The sequence below is a fragment of the Centropristis striata genome, chromosome 13 (genome assembly GCF_030273125.1).
Source record: "Centropristis striata isolate RG_2023a ecotype Rhode Island chromosome 13, C.striata_1.0, whole genome shotgun sequence".
Lineage (NCBI taxonomy): Eukaryota > Metazoa > Chordata > Actinopteri > Perciformes > Serranidae > Centropristis > Centropristis striata.
Window position 1 is genome coordinate 32,299,995 of NC_081529.1, and position 24,058 is coordinate 32,324,052.

The 24,058-nt window shown below is 34.0% G+C and overlaps 2 protein-coding genes across 3 annotated transcripts; one reads left to right on the plus strand and one right to left on the minus strand.

Moving 5' to 3' along the window:
* Positions 1 to 31: 31 nt before the first annotated feature.
* mrps7 (mitochondrial ribosomal protein S7) lies at positions 32 to 8,634 on the plus strand. The gene is made up of 5 exons (XM_059347530.1): positions 32 to 99; positions 2,088 to 2,279; positions 3,629 to 3,692; positions 5,474 to 5,641; positions 7,233 to 8,634. Exons 1-5 carry the CDS (start codon positions 56 to 58, stop codon positions 7,452 to 7,454), a joined length of 690 nt encoding a protein of 229 aa, XP_059203513.1. The 5' UTR covers positions 32 to 55; the 3' UTR covers positions 7,455 to 8,634.
* A 3,917-nt stretch (positions 8,635 to 12,551) lies between these two features.
* mif4gdb (MIF4G domain containing b) lies at positions 12,552 to 22,839 on the minus strand. Of its 2 annotated transcripts, none has more exons than XM_059347532.1 (6): positions 22,729 to 22,839; positions 19,670 to 19,789; positions 18,822 to 18,931; positions 17,766 to 17,921; positions 16,022 to 16,114; positions 12,552 to 13,551 (listed from the first exon to the last, which is right to left on the minus strand). In XM_059347532.1, the coding sequence occupies exons 2-6, from the start codon at positions 19,761 to 19,763 to the stop codon at positions 13,324 to 13,326; spliced, it is 681 nt and encodes a 226-aa protein (XP_059203515.1). In that variant the 5' UTR covers positions 19,764 to 19,789; positions 22,729 to 22,839; the 3' UTR covers positions 12,552 to 13,323. The 2 variants fall into 2 exon arrangements, with proteins under 2 accessions (XP_059203515.1, XP_059203516.1); XM_059347533.1 differs by lacking the exon at positions 22,729 to 22,839 and adding an exon at positions 22,597 to 22,711.
* Between the last annotated feature and the right edge of the window lie 1,219 nt (positions 22,840 to 24,058).

Here is a 24,058-nt window from a genome sequence, read left to right on the forward strand (position 1 = left end):
AGGCGTCTTCCGGAGGATACTAACCTTGGGTCCTACTGACACTCACGTTTCCAAGATGGCTGCTTCCCTCTCAGGATTATTAAAACCTTGGACACCAAGGTAATTTAACCTTTTATAAAGACACACACTGTTAACATACGCTGTTGGCTGGCTGTTTGATATAATGGGTCTATGTTTAGTGCAGTTCAGAATCAGAACAATGTAGATATTTGGTTGTAGAGCGACCAGAGGTAGCTGTGATGTGAACATACAGTGGCAAGAAAAAGTATGTGAACCCTTTTAAATTACCTAGTTTTCTGCATGAATTTGTCATAAAATGTGATCTGATCTGCATCGAACTCCCAAGCATATACAAACACAATGTGCTTAGCCTAATATTTCATGTCTTTATTGAACACATCCATTAAAAATTCATAGTGATGGTGGAAAAAAGTAAATTAACTCTTGATTTAATAACTGGTTGAACCTCCTTTGGCAGCAATACTTCCCTACAAAGTCTAACTGCAGTAACTACGCAAAGGGTTAAACTGAGAAGAACTGCTTTAAAGTTTTTTAATAAAATCATGACGATTTATTTCACCTTTGACCCCAAAAAATGTAGTTACTGCACTCTGGTTTTGCTGTAAAAGGTTCTGATAGTAATGCACAAACAGAGTGGAGTAACTACAATGTTTTTGTTTTATTTCAGCTTTTATATTTAGTTTTCAGTGAATAAACATTTTCCAATTGATTTTGTTAGAAGGGTATTTAAAGTGTTTAACAACTCTTTTCAAAGATGTACGTATTTTAGACTTAATATTATAAATAAATGTTATAGTTTAGTCTTAATATAACTTAATCTCACTTTTTGACTTCATCACTATCTAGATAATAATTTCCCTTTCAAATAAACTTACAATTTGTATTATTTTTATGTTTAAATTAGTATATCCAAAGCAGACCGTGTTAAGTGCAATTACTGCTTGGTTTTGAGTTTGATTTTGTGGTTTAAATATAATAATTTATCTGAAATAAAGCAAAATTGAAATCTAAAACTTTGTCACAACATAAAACAGACATCAGGGGGTTCATTTTTAGTTATAACTCAATTTTGACCAAAAACGTAGTTACTGCAGTTAGACTTTGTAGGGCAGAATAGCCTCAAACAAACACTTCTGATAGCTGCAGATCAGATCTGAACAATGTTCAGGACCATTTTGGACCATTCTTGCTTTCAGAACTGCTTCAGCTCAGACATATGGATAGGATGTCTGGTGTGAATTAGGGGTGCACCGATTGCAATTTTCTGGCCGATCATCGAAAAAGCCTGACCCGCCTATTCCGATTTTGGCCGATACCGATTTTTTTTATAACTCACAGCATACACCTTCAATGTTTGAATCTTATTTTATTGAAAAACAATAACACAGCAGTATTTTTCTTTAACAAATAAAGAAATCAAAATGTCTGAGGTAGTTAATAAAATATTGAACTTAAAATAAATTGCAACAATTTACAGGACAAACTAACAAAAGAACTGTAAATAAATAAAGTGTCCTGAGTTTTTGGTTTCGTTATAGTACAACAAGAACAAATGCCCAAATGCAGCAGCTTTGTGGCTATTCAAATGTTAAAATAAATAGACCTTTGCAGAGGTAGAAATGCAAAATTATCTTTTCTTTCAAATTTTCTTTCACAAATAAAGGAAATCACAATGTCTGAGATATTTAATAAAATATTGAACTTAAAATAAATAGTTTCAGACCTTTGCGGAGGTAGATAAGATCGCTAGATAAGATCGGTCTGACGTAAAAGAATCGGCCGATCGCCGATCCCGCAAAATTAAGGAAATCGGTGCCAATCGATCGGTGCACCTCTAGTATGAACGGCTCTCTTGATTCATTACACAGCATCTCTATTGAACATGCTTAGTTTTAGTTTAGTTTTTATTGTTTTAAAACTAATAAAACTGATGAAAAATCCAAAACTATTATAACATTGGGTTGCAACCCCAATAAATTACGCCCATGTACACACACACACACACACATATGAAGTCTGTGAGCAATTACTGACACTGTGCTCTCTCTCGTGTCGTCTGTCTGCAGTGTGTTCCTGGTTCGGTGGAGCAGATACAACCCGTACTACCTGGAGCCAGAGTACAGGAAGGAGGCCTACGAAACCCCAAAGGAAAAGCTGAGTGCTAAGGAGAAGGAGGAGCAGGAGCTCAAGGCGATCCGACCGATCAAAGCAGCAACCAACGGAGTCAGCAGCTCCGTCTTCGACGACCCAGTCATCAAGTACAAACACACAGACGCATTTCAAGAGAACCTGGCTTTTATTGTTTTTTGATGTCTGTCTTCTTGAGGTCAACAGCCAGGATTAATAATGCTAGACCTGAAACCATACTCAATTGGTCTAAAGTGGGGCCGGGACTCGATTAAAAAAAATTAATTCTAATTCTAATTCTAATTAATTAGAGGCTTTGTAATTAATTAATCGAAATTAATCGCATTTTAATCGCATATAAATATTTGACCTGAGAACAGTGAGAAGTCATTTTTTTCACATGGATTTTTAGTATACCATTGAATAATGACTGAATACAGAAGCTTAAGCAACAAAAATATTGTTTATTTTTGTTCAAGTCCAACAGACCAGTGCAATTTTTGCCATTAAGTGTAGCAAAAGCATATTTAGAAATATAGTACATTTCATAAATCCAGGTAGCCTATAGGTAGGTAGACCTTCTGTAAACTAGAATACTTTGGTTTTTTAAGTAAAACACAATCCACGCTAGCTAGCACACTAGCCGCTAGCTGCTATATGTTTAGCATTGAGGTGATACTTGAGGCTGGATGTGCTGCGGTGATATGTGAATTCCTTGTTGCATAGCAACACAACCATGCTCTTATGGACGCTTCCATCCGTTGGTTTTTAGTAACTAAATGTCCCATCATCCACGGGGCCAACCAAAGGTCTCATCAGCTTCTTCCTTCATGTTCACTGTGGTTTGTTGTTGTCTCAACTCATCAACGCTAGTTGGTGCTCCAGTATAATCGGTCCGCCTGAAACTCATCCAGTGAGAAACATTCCGCGGTGCAAAAATTAGTGCGATTAAAATGCGTCAATTTTTTTAACACGTTCATTCTTGTGTAATTAATTAATCTTAATTAACGCGTTAAAGTCCCGGCCCTACTTTTCATATGATTCTCTTTTTATCCTGGAATCTGTGTATATTACCAGTCTCTCTATATTTCTGTTTGGGCTAAATTCATGTTTCCTTTTTTTTTGTTTTTTTTGTTGTTTGTTTGTCTGATTTCGCCGTGTGGCTTTGTACTGTTGTATCGTCGTTTTCATTGTTGTTGTTGTGATCGTCCTTTATATTATTCTTTGTATCTTATTTGTGTTTAAATTACGTCTAATTTGCAAATATGTTCCTGAGTCTTTGTTGTCTAGAATTGTGTTTTAGTGTCTTGTTTTCCTATTGTGGCTCCTAATAAGTAATCCACTGTTCTTTTTTGTTTATTCGTTAATAAAAAATAGAAATAAAAAAAAGGTACAAACACACAGACAATCTGTCTGCGGGACGGTTTAGTCAAAGCTGAGAGTTTACGTCAGGTTGATCATTTTTGTCTTTTCTTTTCAGTAAATTCACCAACATGCTACTGAAAGGTGGAGACAAGATTATAGCCAGAAGGATCATAACACAGGTAAGAAAACAAACACTGTTCACTCTTATGCTCCCTAAACATCAGAAGACTTTGAAAAGATTTGGAAAACTATAGGCTATACGTTTTTAGTCCCAGCCTAGTCTCAGACTGAGATTTTAGACAGACTGTGAATCTAGCAGGGGAACTATTTACAAGACTACAACTAGATTCTTTTAGCATCTTTTTCCTACCATGCAATTTTTTCCCCATCATGCTCTTAGTAAAACTTTTGGCTCCAGCTGCTCTAATGTGTGCAGTGGTTTGTGTTGAAAAAACAACGAAAAGAGGAGAAGACGCCACAAAATGCTCCTCACAAAGCTGAAAAAGGGTTTCTGTTTTTCTGACATGAAAAGTTGACTATTTTACAGTAAAAATAGATATAAGGAAGGATAGAGGAAAGGAACATTTAGAAATGAATTCATGATATACATTTATGTCCTATTTAATTATAATGTGTTTAATTAAATAATTATATTCATCAGAATCCGTGTATCATTTGTTCTTTCCATTTTCAATTGGCAATCAAAATCAAATAATGAAAAATTGACTGGTTATTTTGTCATTTGTTTTTTATTATAACACAAAAAGCACAAAAAACTTGCTTGTTTTTTCATATTTCAATATTAGGCTCAGATCAAAAATACGAAATGGAAAAACATGCACAAGAACTGAATTTGATTTTAATATTTAAATAATATTTAAATAAATAAAAATAACCAGTCAATTTTTCTTTATTTAATTTTGATTGCCAATTGAAAATGGAAAGAACGAATGATACACGGATTTATCAGCTCTATCAACTTTCATTTAGTTAATCACACATTAATCATCCATTATTTATTACTTATTTATGTATACATTTATTTATACATTTTAAGTGGGTCTCCTTACTGTTCTTTTTACTAAGAAACATCTAAATATATGACATCACTATATTTTTATTGAGGCATTATTGTGATGTTCCTTTTTCCTGTGGAAGTGGTTTTACTGGTTTTACTGGCCGGTCTGAACCGGGGACCTTTCCCCCGCTCATCTATTGGTTGGTGATTGTGTTACGTCACTGAGACTTGAGATAATATCAAACACGTTTGATATGATCCAACACCCAAGACTAGGAAAAGACTGATATGAAACAGAGCAACTTGGTTTAATACTTTTTTGGTCATTTTGTGTCTGTTTTAGTCATTTCAACATCTATTTTTGGTCATTTTGTGTCTTTTTTAGTCATCTTTACATCTATTTTTGGTCATTTTGTGTCTTTTTTGGTCATTTCAACATCTATTTTTGGTCATTTTGTGTCTTTTTTACATCTATTTTTGGTCATTTTGTGTCTTTTTTGGTCATTTCAACATCTATTTTTGGTCATTTTGTGTCTTTTTTGGTCATTTCAACATCTATTTTTGGTCATTTTGTGTCTTTTTTAGTCATTTTTACATCTATTTTTGGTCAATTTGTGTCTATTTCGATAATTTTGTGTCCTTTTCTGATCATTTTTACATCTACAGTCATGGAAAAATTCTTGATAATAACCAAAACCATTATGCGATTATTATTGTCACTGCGACAAACCCAAGACTAGGAAAAGACTGATATGAAACAGAGCAGATTACTACCTTGAACTTAATCATGGAGATACTGGTGACTCCAGTAAAACTCCTAGATTTACTAAAGATTTCAGTTTTTAGTCTTTTAGGGACTGTGGAGATCTTTTGGTGGAAGCTCAGCATTAGAGGTTCGCTGTTGGTTTATGAATTACCACCATTTCTCTCTTCTGCTTGCAGACGCTGGAGACCATAAAGAGGAGGCAGGTGGAGAAATACCACAAAACTCCAGAAGGGAAAAGGGAAGAGATCGAGTGTAACCCCTACGCCATTTTTCACCAGGCTCTGGACAACTGTAAGCCCGTGGTCGGGCTGGCCACCATACAGAAAGGTGGAAAGAACTACCAGGTGAGACGGATCGATGATCTTTCCTCAGAAACGCTTGTTGGACTTGTACCTTAAACCTAATTATAAAACAGGGTCGTACGGGTGCTTGAAAATGATTATATATATATTACTCCCGCAAAGAAAACAAACGAGTAACAACAACAAAACAAAACTATATATATATATAGATAGATAGATAGATATACTTTATTTATCCCAAGCTGGGAAATTACAGTGTAGCAGCAGCATTACACACAGAGACAATAACAACACAATTAAGTAAAAAGAACAACCTAGGCATACTTCAAGCAATAAAATATAAAAATACAATAAAAAATACAATAAAATATAAAGTGTCTAAAGAAGGAGTAGAATAGAATTCCAGTGCAGAATAAATATGAATATACGGTATAAAAATGTTGGTGCTATGAAACAAATAAGGTGCAATGAACAGTGTGCATAAAGAACACATAAAGTGCATAGACAGTATGTAATGAACCAGGTTATTATTTGTTATTGTACAGTGTGATGGCATGTGGCAGGAAAGATTTTTTATATCTGTCCCTACAGATATAAATATATACAGGATATACAGTACAGGCCAAAAGTTTGGACACACCTTCTCATTCAATGCGTTTCCTTTATTTTCATGACTATGCCATTTGTAAATTCATCAAAACTATTAATGAACACATGTGGAATTATGTACTTAACAAAAAAGTGTGAAATAACTGAAAACATGTCTTATATTCTAGTAAGCAAAGGGTGGTTACTTTGAGGAATCTAAAATACAAGACATGTTTTCAGTTATTTCACACTTTTTTTGTTAAGTACATAATTCCATATGTGTTTATTCATAGTTTTGATGCCTTCAGTGAGAATCTACAATGTAAATAGTCATGAAATAAAAAAAAAACACATTGAATGAGAAGGTGTGTCCAAACTTTTGGCCTGTACTGTACATAATGTTTTTGTCCAAAATGAACACGTTTTGGTAGCCCAACTTGTTAATCATTCGGCATGAAAAGGTGATATTAATTTAAAGAGAAAGCAAAATAAAGTCACACATCCTTTCATTGTAATAATTGAGAAAAAAAATCTGCCAAACCATTAAAGGGAGGAGCCTAGTGGAGCATAAAGGCAGAAATATATTTTCAGTAATACCAACATGGATCCACAGTTGACGTAGTCACAGATAAGTCACACATTGGACAGGAGGGTGGAGCTAGTTATCAGGCCCTGAGGCTACTTATTATTATTATTATTATTATTATCCACTTCCTTTAGATGTACATTAATCATGAATTACAATGTAAATAGTCATGAAAATAAAGAAAAACGCATTGAATGAGATGGGTGTGTCCAAACTTTTGGCCTGTACTGTATATATATATATATATATTACTTTTCCTTTGATATTTTCTGTATTTGTCTATAGGTCTTCATGTTTGATTGTTCGTTTAAATGTAAAATCAAAAACCAATAAAAAGTAAATGACAAAAAAAAATAAAAAAAAACTGCTTGAATTTGACCACTGAATAAGTCTACTAACCCTGTATATATAAGTGCTCTCCATGTATTTGACCATTATTTAACCCTGGTCCTCCCCCAGGTGCCCATCCCTCTCACGGACAACCGCCGCCGCTTCCTCGCCATGAAGTGGATGATCACAGAGTGCAGAGACAACAGACACCGACGCACGCTCATGTACGAAAAACTCACCCAGGAACTGATGGCAGCGTCTGAGAAGGAGGGAAACGTCATAAAGAAGAAGTTAGAGATGCACAAGATGGCCGAATCCAACAGAGCCTTCGCTCACTTCCGCTGGTGGTAGAAAGGAAGAAAGAAACGCCAGAAATCGGGACTGAAATCTAAGTGTTTCAGAGACTGGATGGACGTGGGGAAGATTAAAGGAACACTCCACCGTTTTTTCATATTAAAACATGTTATTCGGTCAAGTAAGACGAGTTGATACAGACCTCTTGCGTCTCAATGCGTGCACTCAATCGCCCTGGCGCGCGGAGCTACTTGGCTAGCACTTAGCTTAGCCCAGTTCATTCATTAGGATCCAAACAGATGGACAGTTAGAAGCGACCAAACTCCTCCACGTTTTCCCTATTTAAATACAGCTACACGAGTAGTTAAACGACCAAGTATGGCGACACAAAATAAAACGTGGCGCTTTTCTAAGCGGATAAAAAGGATAACTATAATGTATGGCGGAATAGCACTTGGGAGCACTTCGACTCGGCGCAGTAATATCATCACTCCTGAGGGGAGAAGATTTTTCAGGAGTGATGAACTGTGATGAACTGAATGAACTGGGCTAAGCTAAGTGCTAGCCAAGTGGCGCCGCGCGCCAGGGCGATTGAGTGCACGCATTGAGACGCAAGAGGTCTGTATCAACTCGTCTTACTTGACCGAATAACATGTTTTAATATGAAAAAACGGTGGAGTGTTCCTTTAAGGGACATTTTGTTGCTCAGACCTGAAAACCCTTTTGTTGGGAGGACGACGCTGTAAAAAAAAAAAAGCTGTAGAACAACAGTGAAATATGGACTTCTGACACTTTTTTGTATTGAAAAATGTAATTGTGTTGTGCTCAGTTAATTATCACACAGTAAACACACACTTAAGGAAAAACTTCCAATGTTTATTACAAGTAACCTGCAATAAATGTACAACCCAAAATTGGAATTGAGTGATGTAAAAATGTTGCAACCATGTAATAAAATGTATAATAAAGAAGATACTGCAGTCACAGTAAAGTGTCCCAGTCACTAAGGGACTTTGAGTGTCTACAGCGTTCAAATTTAGTTGTTCCTAGTTTATTTAACTCTTTAGTTTATGTTTAACTTGGTCTGGAGTTAAAGCTAAAGCTTATACAGAGAACTGCAACTAGAAATATGATACAACATAAGTCCTGACCCTTGCTGGGCTTCTAATTCAATCATTTTTTAACACTGAATGATTTTTTTCCCTCCTCTGAATCAACCAGAGGTTGATTTGTATGGGCTGAAACTGAATTTGAGTTATTCATATTTGAATTTGAATTGCTTAACTTGAATAATTGCATCAAAAAACTGAATAAGAATCACATCATTTGAATTTGTACTGTTCAGTTTGAATCATTGCATTGGAAAAACTGAATCTGAATTATAATTTGAAGTTGAATTTATTAGTTTGTCGCAGAAAATTCAAATTTAATTTTGCAAAACTGAATTTGAATTGTGAAACCTGAATGTTCAATTCCAAACTAATAATTTCAAATTCAGGTTTTTAATGCAGTTATTCAAGTTAAGCAATTAAAATAAAAATATAAAAAACTAAAAATTCGGTTTCTGCTGTCACATATTTCAGCCCATTAGATTTGTCTGCCAATTTTATATTAATCCTATTTACATATAACTACAGGTACAGCTTTACAAAGAGTGGTAACATTTGAAGCACATGACTTTAGTCTCCTTTGCTCGTGTCTGAATCAAAGGCACAGCTTTGGTTGATGACGTGAAAGTCGCCACTGAATTTCAACAAAAGGTAACAACACACTGAGCTCAGCTACTAACTGTAGTTTGGCCGATACTTAGAGCTGGTGGTGCTGAAGTCAGAGGAGAAATACGGCAACACTTTATAATAGGGAACACATAGTCAACATTAATTAGTTGCTTATTAGCATGCAAATATTGGCTCTTAATTAGTCATTAACCCTCTGAAATCTTGGGCTATTATGTCCTTTAAAAATCTGTTAAAAAATCTTTACCATGCCATGTTGGTATGTTGGTTTTTTCAGCGTTACCTCAACTATATGTTAATACATTTTTAACTTTGATTTGATAAAAACGTTGAAACCAAAAGAAAAAATCTGATCTTGAAAATTCTATTTTCAATCACACATTTCAATTCAATTCACAGAATTTTAAATGTTGCAAATATGAATATAGGTTGCAAATATAACATATAACAGGTAGAATGAGGACAATATCTAGTTCTATATTTTTATACTAAATATATGACATTATCTCCGGTTTTACTTGGCCGAATATAATCCAAAAAAACATCTGGTATGGAGTTTCTAGCCGATTTCAGGCTGATGGGTGAAGGCTCAATGTTGCTTCATTTTTATGTCTTCATTTCATGAAGAAGTAATGTGCAGGTGGTTTCATGGACTCTAGAGGGTTAAGTAGTTATTAATGCCTTATTCTGCATGGCCTTATTATACAACCAGTAAGCCAATAACTAAAAGTTTTCCCTCAATAACCTCAGAATTATTGCTTATTAGTAGTAAGTTAGGAAGTTGTTGTATATGAGTTACGATCTTAATATGTTTTACTTTGTATGGACTTTATAAGTCTCTACATAGTGAACGAAACCATGGAAACGGCAAATAGCAAATAACCTTCTCCAGACCTTTGACGTGACTGGTGGCTCCTTTTGGATGAGGATTGGTAGATTGTAATGTCAATATTTGACATTACAATCTACACTGTAAAAAAGAATCTGTTTAATTTATGGAAAAATACCGGTAGCTGTAGTTGCCAGAACTTCACCGTAAAAAAATGACAGTGAGTGGATTTTCTATTCTAAATTTAAATGTCAATATCAGCAAAAACTGTAATTTAGTCTGAATAATCCTGTTATTTTTAGGGTAATTGTGTCATTCATTCACACATCATGGTATTTCTCCATAAATTTTGCATGAAAATGTTATATTTTACAGCAAAACTGTGTGTTTCTTCCAGTTTATGACAGAAAAAAGTAAAAGTTTTGTGCTATTCTTTGATTTACGGTAATTAAAAGTGTCTAATGCAGTGATATACAATTTTTCATTTGATGCCCTATTTCTGATGTATTTGTTTTTTTTACAGTGTACCAATCCTCATCATCAGAAGGTGGCTATTTGCTGTTTCCATGGTTTCGTTCACTATGTAGAGACTTATAAAGTCCATACAAAGTAAAGCATATTAATATCATAACTCATATATAACAACTTCCTTACTTACTACTAATAAGCAATAATTCTGAGGTTATTGAGGGAAAACTCTTAGTTAATGTCTTACTGGTTGTATAATAAGGCCATGCAGAATAAGGCATTAATAACTACTTAATAATGACTAATTAAGAGCCAATATGTTACTTATATGCATGCTAATAAGCAACTAATTAATGTTGAATATATGTTCCTTAATATAAAGTGCTACCAGAAATACTACTAGCTCTATACTCACGACTGATTAGTGACGAGAGATAAAAACCTGCTGCAGCAGTGATGGAAGAGAACCAAGCACATTTACTCAAGTAAACAATGTATTGTTGATTGCATTTTTGTATTATTAATCTAAAAAAAGGACATATTTCCCATATACAGGTGCATCTCAATAAATTAGAATATGATGGAAAAGTCTATTTCCAGTAGTTCAAGTCAAACAGCCCTAATCAAGTATTGAGTCATATAGATGGACATTTCCATATTAAACATACTTTTTAAAATTGGTCTTTTTAAATATTACCTTTTTTTTTTTAAACATTGAATTTTAGGTATTCATTAGATGTAAGCCATAATCATAATTAGAATAAATTACATAAATGAAGACATGAAATGTTTTATTCTGTGTGTAATGGATCTATACAATGTATTATTTCCACTTTTTGAATTTAATTATGACAAATAAACTTTTCTATCATATTCTAATTAATTCAGATGCACCTGTATATGGGAAATGTGTCATTTTTTCAGATTAATAATACAAAAATGCAATCAACAATAAATTATTTTCGATTAAGATAAGATTTCCAGATGGGAAATTCACAAGCTACCCAGCAGCATATAAAGTAAATACAATTAGTCCTGCTTTTTTAGCTGCAACATTAAATGTAACATGCAAATAATGTACACATTAATGCATCAATAATTTGAGTCTGATATGGGACACTTTGCATTTGTTTTCACTTAACCCTTTGATGCACAACATGGGTCTAAAGTGACCCGACTGAGTTTTTATATTCTATATCTTTGCAATAAATTAATTTCATCATTCAGTATTCCAGGTTTTCCTCAATCAACTTGTTTTTGATCATCATAAATCCTAATTTTTTGTTTTCATTTCTTACTTTTTGAATAAAAACCCTTTTTGTATCACTACGCTTCTAATGCACAACATGGGTCAAAAATGTAATTATGGGGTATTGTGTGTATAATTTTAAGGAAAAATGATTTTGGAATAAAACATGACAAAATGTGGAAAAAGTGGAGCGCTGTGAATACCTTCCAGTATGTGTGACAAAATGATACATAAACATGTTAAATATATTAAATATATGAGTGTTTGGCCCCTCTTACTGCTTAAGTAACTATTTGAAACAAATTACTATTATTATATTATTAGGTCATTTAATTTTAAATCAAATTCGGATGAATGAGTCATTTTTGACCCATGTGTGTAAAATTGATAATAATACAAAAACGATTTTTCTTCATAAAGTATGAAAGGAAAAATAGATATAATGATCTGTTGTAATAAAAAAAGATATTTAAAGAATACTTGGACTACTCAATCATAAAATAAATTGATTTAAAAAGATAGAGCACAGAAACACACAGCAGCATTAAATAACATGGAAATGAATGCAGGTCATTTTTGACCCATGTTGTTTATATGTTGTGCATCAAAGGGTTAATTAAATCTTTAAATCCAGGATTTTTAGCTTGTGATAGTGCTTCTTCTATTTCAGCAAATGATCTGAGTTCTTCCTTCACCACTGTCCTCCAGCACCTCAACTATCTATTTAAATTTTTAATGCAAAACTCCCTAATCTACAAACTAGGAGCTTAGACTTACTCAGGAAGTATTGGATGATGCTGTTGTTATATTGGCACGAGCTGTTTAACAAGAAATGTATTAAGTGTCTGACATATAACACAGGCTATATAGTATGAACTGTAACTAATCTGTTGGTCTTTAATGTACCAGTTGAGCTGTAACATAGAAGAAGGTCCCTGAATTAAGACAATGCTCCATCTAACAAAACCAGCTCATGTAACAACATGAAGCCCAACAGTAACACAGGAATCCTTCGGGACGAACTGGGCAGAAAACTCCTTCTAACTGCATTCAAACATTCTGTAAAATGTCAATTCTACACTAAAGATATTCAACTTGAAAATTAAAATGTCGATTTTCAATTAAATTTGGTCACACGAAAATTTAAAAAAAGTAAAGCAAAGACCAAATCGGCGTCTTGCATCTGACTGGAATGTTTGTTCCAAGTCCTTTGGATTTGGTGCAAAAAAACAAGTTGGACTTTGAAATGTTTTCTTAAAACAGGAATGCCCGCGAGCTCTCTCTCTCTCTATATATATATAAAAAAACCCATAAAAATATCTCCAGCTTCCTTAGCTGCGATCAAACTCTAAAACAAAGTGAACCTGAATGTGGCTAAAAACCTCGTTAACTTAACTTCAACGCCTTTGAACTATTGCACATTCCACATCCACGGCACCACGTCTCAGTGATATTATCAAACGCAGGAACAATCCAGCAAAATCAAAAAGTCTTTTTACAGTTTATGAACCGCCGGCTTCTTAAACCTTCCTCTGTTCTCCCTGGAGGATGTCGCTGTCCGTCACAAATCTGCTGGTTTTTATAATCAGTGAATCCACGGTGCTGGAAGAAGAGCCGCTCAGCGCCCTCGGCCTCGCCGCGGTCCTAGTCGGCCAGTTCGCTGTAGTAGTACTTGTGGGCGGTGGAGCTGAGCAGCCAGCCTCCGGCCCTGAACTCCAGGATCTCCAGCAGCAGCAGGCGGGCCATGGAGGAGAGGCCCTCCTGCAGCAGGAAGCCGTCCCGCAGCAGGAAGAAGAGCTCGTCCATCCGCGGGCCGTTCACCTTCTCCAGCTGCTCCCCGATACGATGCAGCTGCAGCACCAAGCAGTCCACCTGCAGACGAGGAGGAAACATGGCAGTCAGGGAGGAGGAACACTGCAGAAAAAGTCTGTCTAATACAGTTGTGGAATGTAACTAAGTACTTTTACTCAACTACTGTACTTAAGTACAATTTTGAGGTACTTGTACTTTACTTGAGTATTTCCATTTTATGTCACTTTATACTTCTACTTCACTACATTTTGAGGCAAATATTGTACTTTTTACTCCACTACCTTTAGCTGACAGCTTTAGTTACTTTTCACTCGAGGTTTAACATAAAAAAACACAATAAATTTAGGTGATTAGACACTTTTTTAAATAAACCTCATAACAGAATATTAAATAGTCAATATGAGCCCTACCTTGAGAAAATTAAAACGCTGTATACATAAATGCATCAATAATAATAATTTAATATGATATTTGGAATATATAAAACAATCTAAGTGGCTCCATTCTGCATAACAAGTACTTTTACTTTTGATACTTTAAGTACATTTTGATGCTGATACTTTTGTACTTTCACTTAAGTACATTTTGAATGCAGGACTTTTACTTGTAGTGGAGTAATTTCACAGTGTGGTATTAGTACTTTTACTTAAGTAAGAGATCTGAATACTTTTTCCACCTCTGGTCTAATACAGAGTTCGTACCAAGGTTATAATAGTTTTGGATTTTTCATTAGTTTTAATTTCGTTGTGAATTTTTGTCTTCAAATTCAGTTAGTTTTGAGGATCTGTGAAAAGATATCACAGAATATGGGACCCCTTTCTCTCCTATGTCAACTCTTTAACTTTGATAGACTCTTAAATTTGACCATAATTTCTGTTTTTGTTATTGTGTTATTGTTATGGACATTAGTAGTATTATTATTATTACTATTATTTACTTATTTATTGTTATTATTACAATGGTTGCTATTCTATTCTTTTCTTTTTTATTTTATTTTCTTTCTTGACCTTTTATTTACCACATGAAGTGAACTTTGTACATTGTGCAAGATCAGGCTGGGTGGGTGGGTGGTTGAATCGGGGATGTTGGTAAATTGGTATTTTGTCTGGATGCTCTCCTACGACTAGATTTACCTCTAGGGAAAAGGAAGCAAGAAAATGTCAGACTTCCTATTTACAGCTGATTTGTGTTTTGTCTGTAATATGCTTTGAAGTTTGCACAATAAACATATTATAAAAAAAAATAATAAAAAAAATTCAGTTAGTTTTTAGAGTGAATTTTCAAGTTTTAGTTTAGTTTTCATTAGTTTTAGTGTTAGTTTTATTTTTTTTGTAATGGGCTATGTGTTGGGTGCCAGATTCAAAGAGGTCATAATAAATTTTGCCTTTATTTATTAGCCTTATATTTGAATTTTGGTTGGAGTGTAGACATCCCAGTCTCAGTAAACATATTTACCATGTGCTGCATGTTCAAATAGAAACACTGAATTATGAATGAAAAAAGTTGACAAAAACGAAAACGAAGGACATTTTCACTATAATTTTTGTTAGTCTTGTAACCACACAATACAGTTTCAGTTGGTTATCGTTTTTTTTTTTTTTTCAACTCTAGTTTTTATTTTTATTTCAGTTAACGAAAATGTTTTTTCAATTCTAGTTTTCGTTAACTATAATAACCTTGGTTCGTACACCTTTTGTAAGGTCAATTTCAAGCACTTTTCAAGCATTTTCCAGGTCCATTTTCAAGCTTTTCCAGCATCTTAGAGCTGTGGTAAATTCAAGGTTTGTACACTTTTTCAGTGGTCAATTTCAAGCACTTTTCAAGGACTTTCAAGGTCCATTTTCAAGCTTTTCCAGGACCTTACAACGGTTGTAAGTTGCATGTTTTTAGATGAGTACTTACATGCTAAAAGGGGTATTTTCACTCAACCATACCGACAGCGATGGTTTTTACGCTTTTAACAACCAAAAGTACAGTTTGCTAATCTCAATATTCAATTTAGTTTTTTTTTCATTGAACATGTGATTATCTATAGTCAGATTGCAAGAGAAATACAGTTAGAATTTCAAGCACTTTATCCAAAATCCAACCACTTTTAAAACCTTGAATCAAGTATTTTCAAGGATTTCAAGCATCCGTATGAGCCCTGTAAATTACATATTTCTTCGAATACATACATACTGAAAATGATTATTTTACGTTTTCATTTCAGGTTCTCCAACTAATTATATTTCTGTTCTATAGGATTTTGTTGTTAAAGAAATGCAGATACAATTTAAGCACTTTACCCAAAATTCAAGCACTTTTCAAACCTTGAAAACACAAAAATAAAATTAAAGCATTTCCAAGGGTTTCAAGCACCTGTACGAACCCTGCTAATAACAAGATAAAAATATTGATTTTTTCACAATATTCTAATTTTTTGAGATGTACCTGTAAACAAACTAGAGAAAAAGTATCTTACTAAATACATTTTATAAAAATACACGTTTCATAAGAAAAGGAGAAAGAAGTAGGCATTGTTTCTCACCTCCTCCTCGTTCAGTAGAGCGTCAGGTTGGGCCAGTCTGATCAGACAGTCGTACACAGGATGGACCAGAGCCACCATCGGCATGTTGTTCACCTGGACGGCAACACAAACACACAGAGCACTTAAAGCAGCTGGCAGAGCTTAAAACTTACATTAAGGTCCGTGTGTTAATACGAAAGCACCAGCACATTACTTCTTCATTCTACGTCTTCATGACGTCACAATATAAACTACATCCTAGTTTTTGATTGATGGTGACAGTAAAAAGAAGAGATTTAATATATTTAGTATAAAAAAGTCATCCTCAACCTTTTTTTATATTAAATTTGCAACCATTTTCAACACTTGGAAACTTTAACTCACATGTGATCTATGCACTTTATTCCTATGACTAAAACTAATTTGCACATGTATTCCAGGCACTTTATGTATTTGCACTCAGCAGTTTTTTGTCTCCATGTGAAGTGATCTTACATATTTGACTTGATTTAAAATACTTCATTGAGGATGAAAATGATTTAAAAATAGATATATCATTTTTAAAATCTGATTTTACATTGTTGTTGTTGTTTTTTGTTTCTATTGGGCTCAAAATATTGATCCAGTAAATCAAAGTGAAAAAATAACTATCAGCTCATAAAGCTGATGTTGTGCTGAAAAAACTGATGCCAACACCACGGCATGGTAAAGATTTTTTAAGATTTTAAGTCCCTGATTTAATTTCCCTTTTGTTCATGAAGAAAATGAGCATTGATTGTCCCCATGAAAGAGTTGACCTGTGAAAAACCACAATGGCCATTATCAAGCTGAAACCTGAGTCACTGTGAAAGTGAACTGGAGCCACACCTTCTAGGCTCATTTTCCCAAACTTACAAGGAAGATGAAGAGATATTGCAGCAACAAGAGAGAAACATGTACAGTTTTACATCTTCTACTATGAACACAAGATGTAATTAATGCTTTGATCCAGACTAATTTAGGAATTCTGCTCTGAATAGTAACTGGTTAAAAAAATAGTTTTTTTCAGTTTTTATTTTGACTTAGGCATAATAAATCCACTTCAGTCACACACTTGACATAGGCCATTATCTTAACCCATAAGAACCCAGACCCAGTTATCCATAAAGGAAAGTTATGGGGGATATATCACAGACCAAGTGAACCACGCAGAACATATTTATGATGTGGGTTTTTTTTTTAGTAATTTAGTGTCTTTTTTTTGTCTTTTTTAAGTAATTTAGTGTTTTTTCAGTCATTTTGTGTCTTTTTTGGTCATTTTGTGTCTCTTTTTTAGTAATTTTGTGTCTTTTTTGTGTCTTTTTTAAGTAATTTAGTTTTTTTCTGTCATTTTGTGTCCTTTTTTTTTTTAGTAATTTTGTGTCTTTTTTGGTCATTTTGTGTCTTTTTAAGTCATTTTGTCTGTCTTTTTTAAGTAATTTAGATTTTTTGGTCATTTTGATACTGCCTCCAGTGGCCCCCAGGTAATTTGAGTTTGAGACCCCTGTCCTAGAATATTTAAAGTGTTTGTTACATGGGTGTCACTGTGGGTTCTTATGGGTTAAAGGGGTAAAATCACATGATCTGATCAACTGAGGATGTAGGTGATTTTACCATAGGTGGCTATGAGGAGACGATTTAGGCAAAAAAAAACAATTTTGACAAAAAATGACTTAGGCGATTATTTTAACAGTGTGACGATATGTGGTGAAGATAATGTGATAACGGGAATAAAAACACCACTGACTTTGAGGTAGTCGAAGACGTTGCAGATGAAAGTGACGTAGCAGACCCACTCCTGCAGCGAGCGGCCCCTGGTCTCCTCTCGCTTCTTGAACTCCTGCTGGAGCCGATTCAACAGGTTCCTCCTGAAGACGTTCCCGTTGTTCTGCTTGGCCTCGGCCTGCACCACCAAGAGACCCAGAGAAGTCACAGAGAAGTACGGAACAGGGTTAGGGCCACACAAGGAAAAGATATTTGAGTTCTGATTTTCAGAATTCTGAGAATAAAGTCATAATTCTGAGTTTAAAGTCAGAATTCTGAGAATAAAGTCATAATTCTGAGTTTAAAGTCGGAATTCTGAGTTTAAAATCAGAATTCTGAGAATAAAGTCAGAATTCTGAGAATAAAGTCAGAATTCTGAGTTTTAAGTCAGAATTCTGAGTTTAAAATCTGAATTCTGAGTTTAAAATCAGAATTCTGAGAATAAAGTCAGGATTCTGAGAATAAAGTCATAATTCTGAGTTTAAAGTCAGAATTCTGAGAATAAAGTCATAATTCTGAGTTTAAAATCTGAATTCTGAGAATAAAGTCATAATTCTGAGTTTAAAGTCGGAATTCTGAGTTTAAAATCAGAATTTTGAGAATAAAGTCAGGATTCTGAGTTTTAAGTCAGAATTCCGAGTTTAAAATCAGAATTCTGAAAATAAAGTAATAATTCTGAGTTTAAAATCAGAATTCTGAATTTAAAATCTGAATTCTGAGAATAAAGTCAGAATTCTGAGTTTAAAATCTGAATTCTGAGAATGAAGTCATAACTCAAATATTTTTTTCCGTAGAGAAGGCAGAAAACAAAAGTCAGGAGACACATCGGTGTGTGTAAGCTGGATTAAAAGCCTCCTGTTGCTTGATTGTAAACTACCAGTTGGGCATTAATAAGGTAAAAGGATTAAGAATTGACTTTAGACTCATCAAAAGTTTAAATCCTGCTCCCGTTTCTTAAATCCCTGTCTCAGTGGTGCACCGTCATGATCACTACAACAACGACTGTTAAATGCCACATTAATCTGCAGACAGTGTGTACCTGAACGATGGTGTAGCAGATCCGTCCAGCCTCTTTACTGAACACCTGGTCCTTCAGAGACTGATCCACTATGATATTGGACACCTTGTCCAGGTTTACTGAACTTGGATCTGAAATAAACAAAAATTACATTTACAAAAAGCTTACCATTCACACTGCTGACCAGTTTTCAGCAACATGCCAATACAGGAAAGGCTCTTGAGAATAATTATTCAACATTGCTGCAATTCCTAGATCGGGGGTGGGCAACTTAAATGCTGGAGGTGGGAAATATTTTTCACCACAGGGTAGGGCTGGGCGATAAGGACCAAATATCCCAATATATTTTGGCTAAATATTGATATAAGATATATATCCCGATATTTTCATCACAAAGTGATTCATTTTCTATGGTTTTCTTGTTTATGTTGTTGGTTATTAACAAGGAAAAACATGGAAAATGTCTGGATATCAGCTCTTAAATTAAACTCTTATGAGCAATTTTTTTTGTTATCATTATATTTGTCCAAACAAATGTAACTTTAGCTGTATCAGCCATTAAATGAACAAGAAATTGAAGAAAACAATGGTCTAATATTTTTATTTTTTACATGACTGTAGTTCAAATTATTTAAGATATTTTTTTATTTAAATGTGAACTTTATATAACTCCTGTTATACAGTATTTATGTTCACTTAAATAAACAGTTTCAATAAAACTACTTGTGACATGTCATATTTGACTTTGACTGAACATTTGCTCTCACTTTGCGATAAAAATATCAGGATAGATATCGGTTTTCGATATGACTTTTGGTCCATATTGCCCAGCCCTAATAATAATCATAATAAAATGATAATAAGCTAACCTTTCAAGGCTGTTTTCAGCAATATCTGTGTGTCCAGGTCAAATGACTGGATCCTGTAGTCTTCAGTAGTGTTTTCCATTATAGCTGGTAGCATCCAAGTTACACCTGAGAGACGTCACGCTGTGTGAGAAATAAGAAATATAGGAAATAGTCTGAGTTGATCACAATCGGTGAATTTAAATCCATTCTAAAAGGAAAAAGAAATAATTTCTTGGTCTCTCTTGGTCAGTGTGACTGATCCTTATAAGTCTCTACTGAGGCTCCTTCACTGTTGTTGTGATGGCTGGATTTGTATTTAATTGTTTATGTTAACTGTGTTTAAATCATGGGTCTCAAACTCGCGGCCCTCGTGACGATATTTTGTGGCCCCCACCTTGATATGAAAGTTTAATGTGAGTTTTATATCAATAGCACTTTACCGTGTTGTGTGTGGAAGGTCCCTTTATTGCTCCAGCTGGAGCTTTGTTTCACTTGTTTCTATGACGACATTAACAAAAAGAAAGGCAGCTGCTACCGGACCTTTTATTATCTGCCGTGTTGTTGAAGTGGAAATGTTATGTAATGTAATTTTGTGTCTTTTTTTTTGGGTAATTTTTTGTCTTTTTTTTTTGTAATTTTGTGTCTTTTTTTTGTAATTGTGTATTTTTTTGGTAATTTTTTGTCTTTTTTTTTGTAATTTTGTGTCTTTTTTTTTTAGTAATTTTGTGTATTTTTTTGGTAATTTTGTGTCTTTTTTTTATAGTAATTTTGTGTATTTTTTGGGTCATTTTGTGTAATTTTTGGTCATTTTGTGTCTTTTTTGGTCATTTTGTGTCTTTTTTTGGTCAATTAGTTTTCTTTCTGTCATTTTGTGTCTTTTTTTTTGTAATTTTGTGTCTTTTTTTAGTCATTTTGATACTGCCTCCAGCACCAGGTAATTTGAGTTTGAGACCCCTGCTTTAAATGTTGTAACTAGTCTCTTTTTATGCTGCTTTCATGGCCAGGTCTCCCTTATAAAAGAGATTTATTAAATCTCAATGAGACTTTAACCTGGTTAAATAAAGGATATACATATAAATACTTTTTTTAAAACTTATTTCTGAGGGGTCAAAATATAACAGGTGTTTTCAAAAGAAATGCAAGCTTATCACACACATTGACGGAGTCCGCAGAACAGTTTGTGTGACAACAATAACAGCAAAATCCTCCACTGTCATCAAACTGGCTGCTGCCCACAGCTCATTCACTGGGGGATCATAGCAGGGATTATATGGGCAAATTCAGGTCAACCAACAGGTCACCAAAAAATCAACACATTCAACACAAGCACGAAGTATTTTCTGAAAAAGTGAGATATTGGCGCTATAATATCAGCCACGTGTATAAAACCCACACATAAACCATTCAGTGGCGGTTCTAGACCAATTTTACTGTGGGGGCCAATGAGGGGCCAGTGTTTAATCAGAGGGGCACATTAGCACATGAAAGAATGGCAAAGATGATATTTAAGCATTCAAAATCTTTGAATGTCTTGAAAAAGACACAAAATGACCAAAAAAAGACACAAAATTACCCCAAAAAAACCCCACAAAATAACTAAAACAGACACAAAAAAAGAAACATAAATGACACCAATGACAAAAAATACACAAAATAACCAAAAAAGACACAAAATAACTAAAAATGACACAACAACAGACACAAAATTACCAAAAAAAGACACAAAAAAAGACACAAATGTCCAAAAAAGACACAAAATGACTTACAAAGACATGAAAAGGATTCAAAAATGGACAAAATAGCCCCATAAGACTCCATAGAGTTAAACTATCATACAATGTTCACATTCTGGGTTTCTTTTGTGTACAATGAGATATTGTTTGAACAAAAAAAAGGTTAGAATTGTTTCATTGTTCATTGTTATAAATTGATCATTTTATTATTAATTTGACACAACTTAACCCTCAAAATGACACAAAAAAGGCACAAAATGACAAAAAAATACACAGAATTACCAAAAAAAGACACTAAATTACTTAAAAAAGAAACAAAATGACCCAAAAAAGACACAAAATGATTAAAAAAGACACAAAATGACCCAAAAAAGACACAGAATTACAAAAAAATACACAGAATTACCAAAAAAAGACACTAAATTACTTAAAAAAGAAACAAAATGACCCAAAGACACAAAATTATTAAAAAAAGACACAAAATGACCCAAAAAAGACACAGAATTACAAAAAAATACACAGAATTACAAAAAAAGACACTAAATTACTTAAAAAAAGAAACAAAATGACCCAAAAAAGACACAAAATGACCCAAAAAAGACACAGAATTACAAAAAAAGACACAGAATTACAAAAAAAGACACTAAATTACTTAAAAAAAGAAACAAAATGACCCAAAAAAGACACAAAATGACCCAAAAAAGACACAGAATTACAAAAAAAGACACAGAATTACAAAAAAAGACACAAAATTATTTAAAAAAGACACAACATTATTAAAAAAAAGACACAAAATTACAGGGGCCACAGCAGGGGCCAAAGGCTTCTTTACAGGGGCAGTGGCCCCTGGAGGCCCCTGTGTAGAACCGCCACTGAAATCAACACATTCAACACAAGCACAAAGTATTTTCTGAAAAAGTGAGATATTGGCGCGAGAATATCAGCCACGTGTTTAAAACCCACATAAACCATTCGAAGTAATAAATGTGTCACACCTGACGTTAGCTAACGTTAAACTTGTGTAACGTTATTTAGGTTTATCTCCTGGTTATCCGGAGCAAATATAGCGTTAACATAGTTTGTTTTCGTGTTATTTAAATACTACTGTCTCAGTAGTATTAACTTATTTAAAAAGAGCTGATCTAGGTTGCGTGTTTGAGCTTAATTGCAAATAACCGACAACGTTAACGTACGTTAGCGTCAAGTTTTACCTACATTTACGCTGCAACCGCCCGCCGAAAGAAAGGAACGAGTTGCCGTTAACTAAATAACGAGTTTTTAGAGAAAAGCCACATCAGTTGACGTCACTTACATTTGGAAAAATAGCGGTAATATGCGAAAAATTACCTGAAAGTTACGCCTTTACATCTAAGCTGCTCATAGCACTCTGGCAGATGGAAGCAGACGGACAAAGATGACGCATGAAGGCATCAAGGCAAGATGAATCCCTGCCGCTCTGCACCGCGACGAATACAACGTCATGGCGAAAGAAGCGTACGGTGGCCCTGAGAGCTCACTGCAACTGCAACTTAACCCTCAAAATGACACAAAAAAGACACAAAATGACAAAAAAATATACAGAATTACCCAAAAAAGACACTAAATTACTTAAAAAAGAAACAAAATGACCCAAAAAAAGTAATTACAAAAATTACAAAAAAAAGACAAAAAATTACCAAAAAAAATACACAAAATTACAAAAAAAAGACACAAAATTACCAAAAAAATACACAAAATTACTAAAAGAAAAAGACACAAAATTACAAAAAAAGAAAAAAAATTACCAAAAAAAAAGACACAAAATTACTAAAAAAAAAAAGACACAAAATTACAAAAAAAAGACAAAAAATTACCAAAAAAAAAAAGACACAAAATTACATTACATAACATTTCCACTTCAACAACACGGCAGATAATAAAAGGTCCGGTAGCAGCTGCCTTTCTTTTTGTTAATGTCGTCATAGAAACAAGTGAAACAAAGCTCCAGCTGGAGCAATAAAGGGACCTTCCACACACAACACGGTAAAGAGACATTCATATAAAACTCACATTAAACTTTCATATCAAGGTGGGGGCCACAAAATATTGTCACGAGGGCCGCAATTGGCCCGCGGGCCGCGAGTTTGAGACCCATGCTTTGGAGTCTTCGGCTATTTTGTCGGTTATTGAATACTTTTCATTCTGCCACCATGCCGTGGTGTTGGTGTCAGTTTTTTCAGCACAACCTCACCTTTATGAGCTGATTATTTTTTCACTTCGACTTACTGGATCAACATTTTGAGCCCAAAAGAAACTATAAAATCAGATTTAAAAAATTACACTGCAAAAAAGGTGTGTCTAAAAACAAGATAAAAACGCAAAATCTGAGGGAAATGATCTTGCTGCATGGACAGATAATTTCACTTGACAATATTCCTTAGATTAAGATTGTTAAATCTAGAAATAAGCATGTTGAACGCTTAAAATAAGAAATTAACTCTTAAAACAAGATCAATTATCACTCTGCTCAGGCCAGTTCATCACTGCTTGCAGCTTTAATTTATCTTGTTTTGAGAGTTGATTTCTTATTTTAAGTGTTCAACATGCTTATTTCTAGATTTAATAATCTTAATTTAAGAAATCTTGTCAAGTGAAATTATCTGTCCATGCAGCAAGATCATTTCCCTCAGATTTAGTG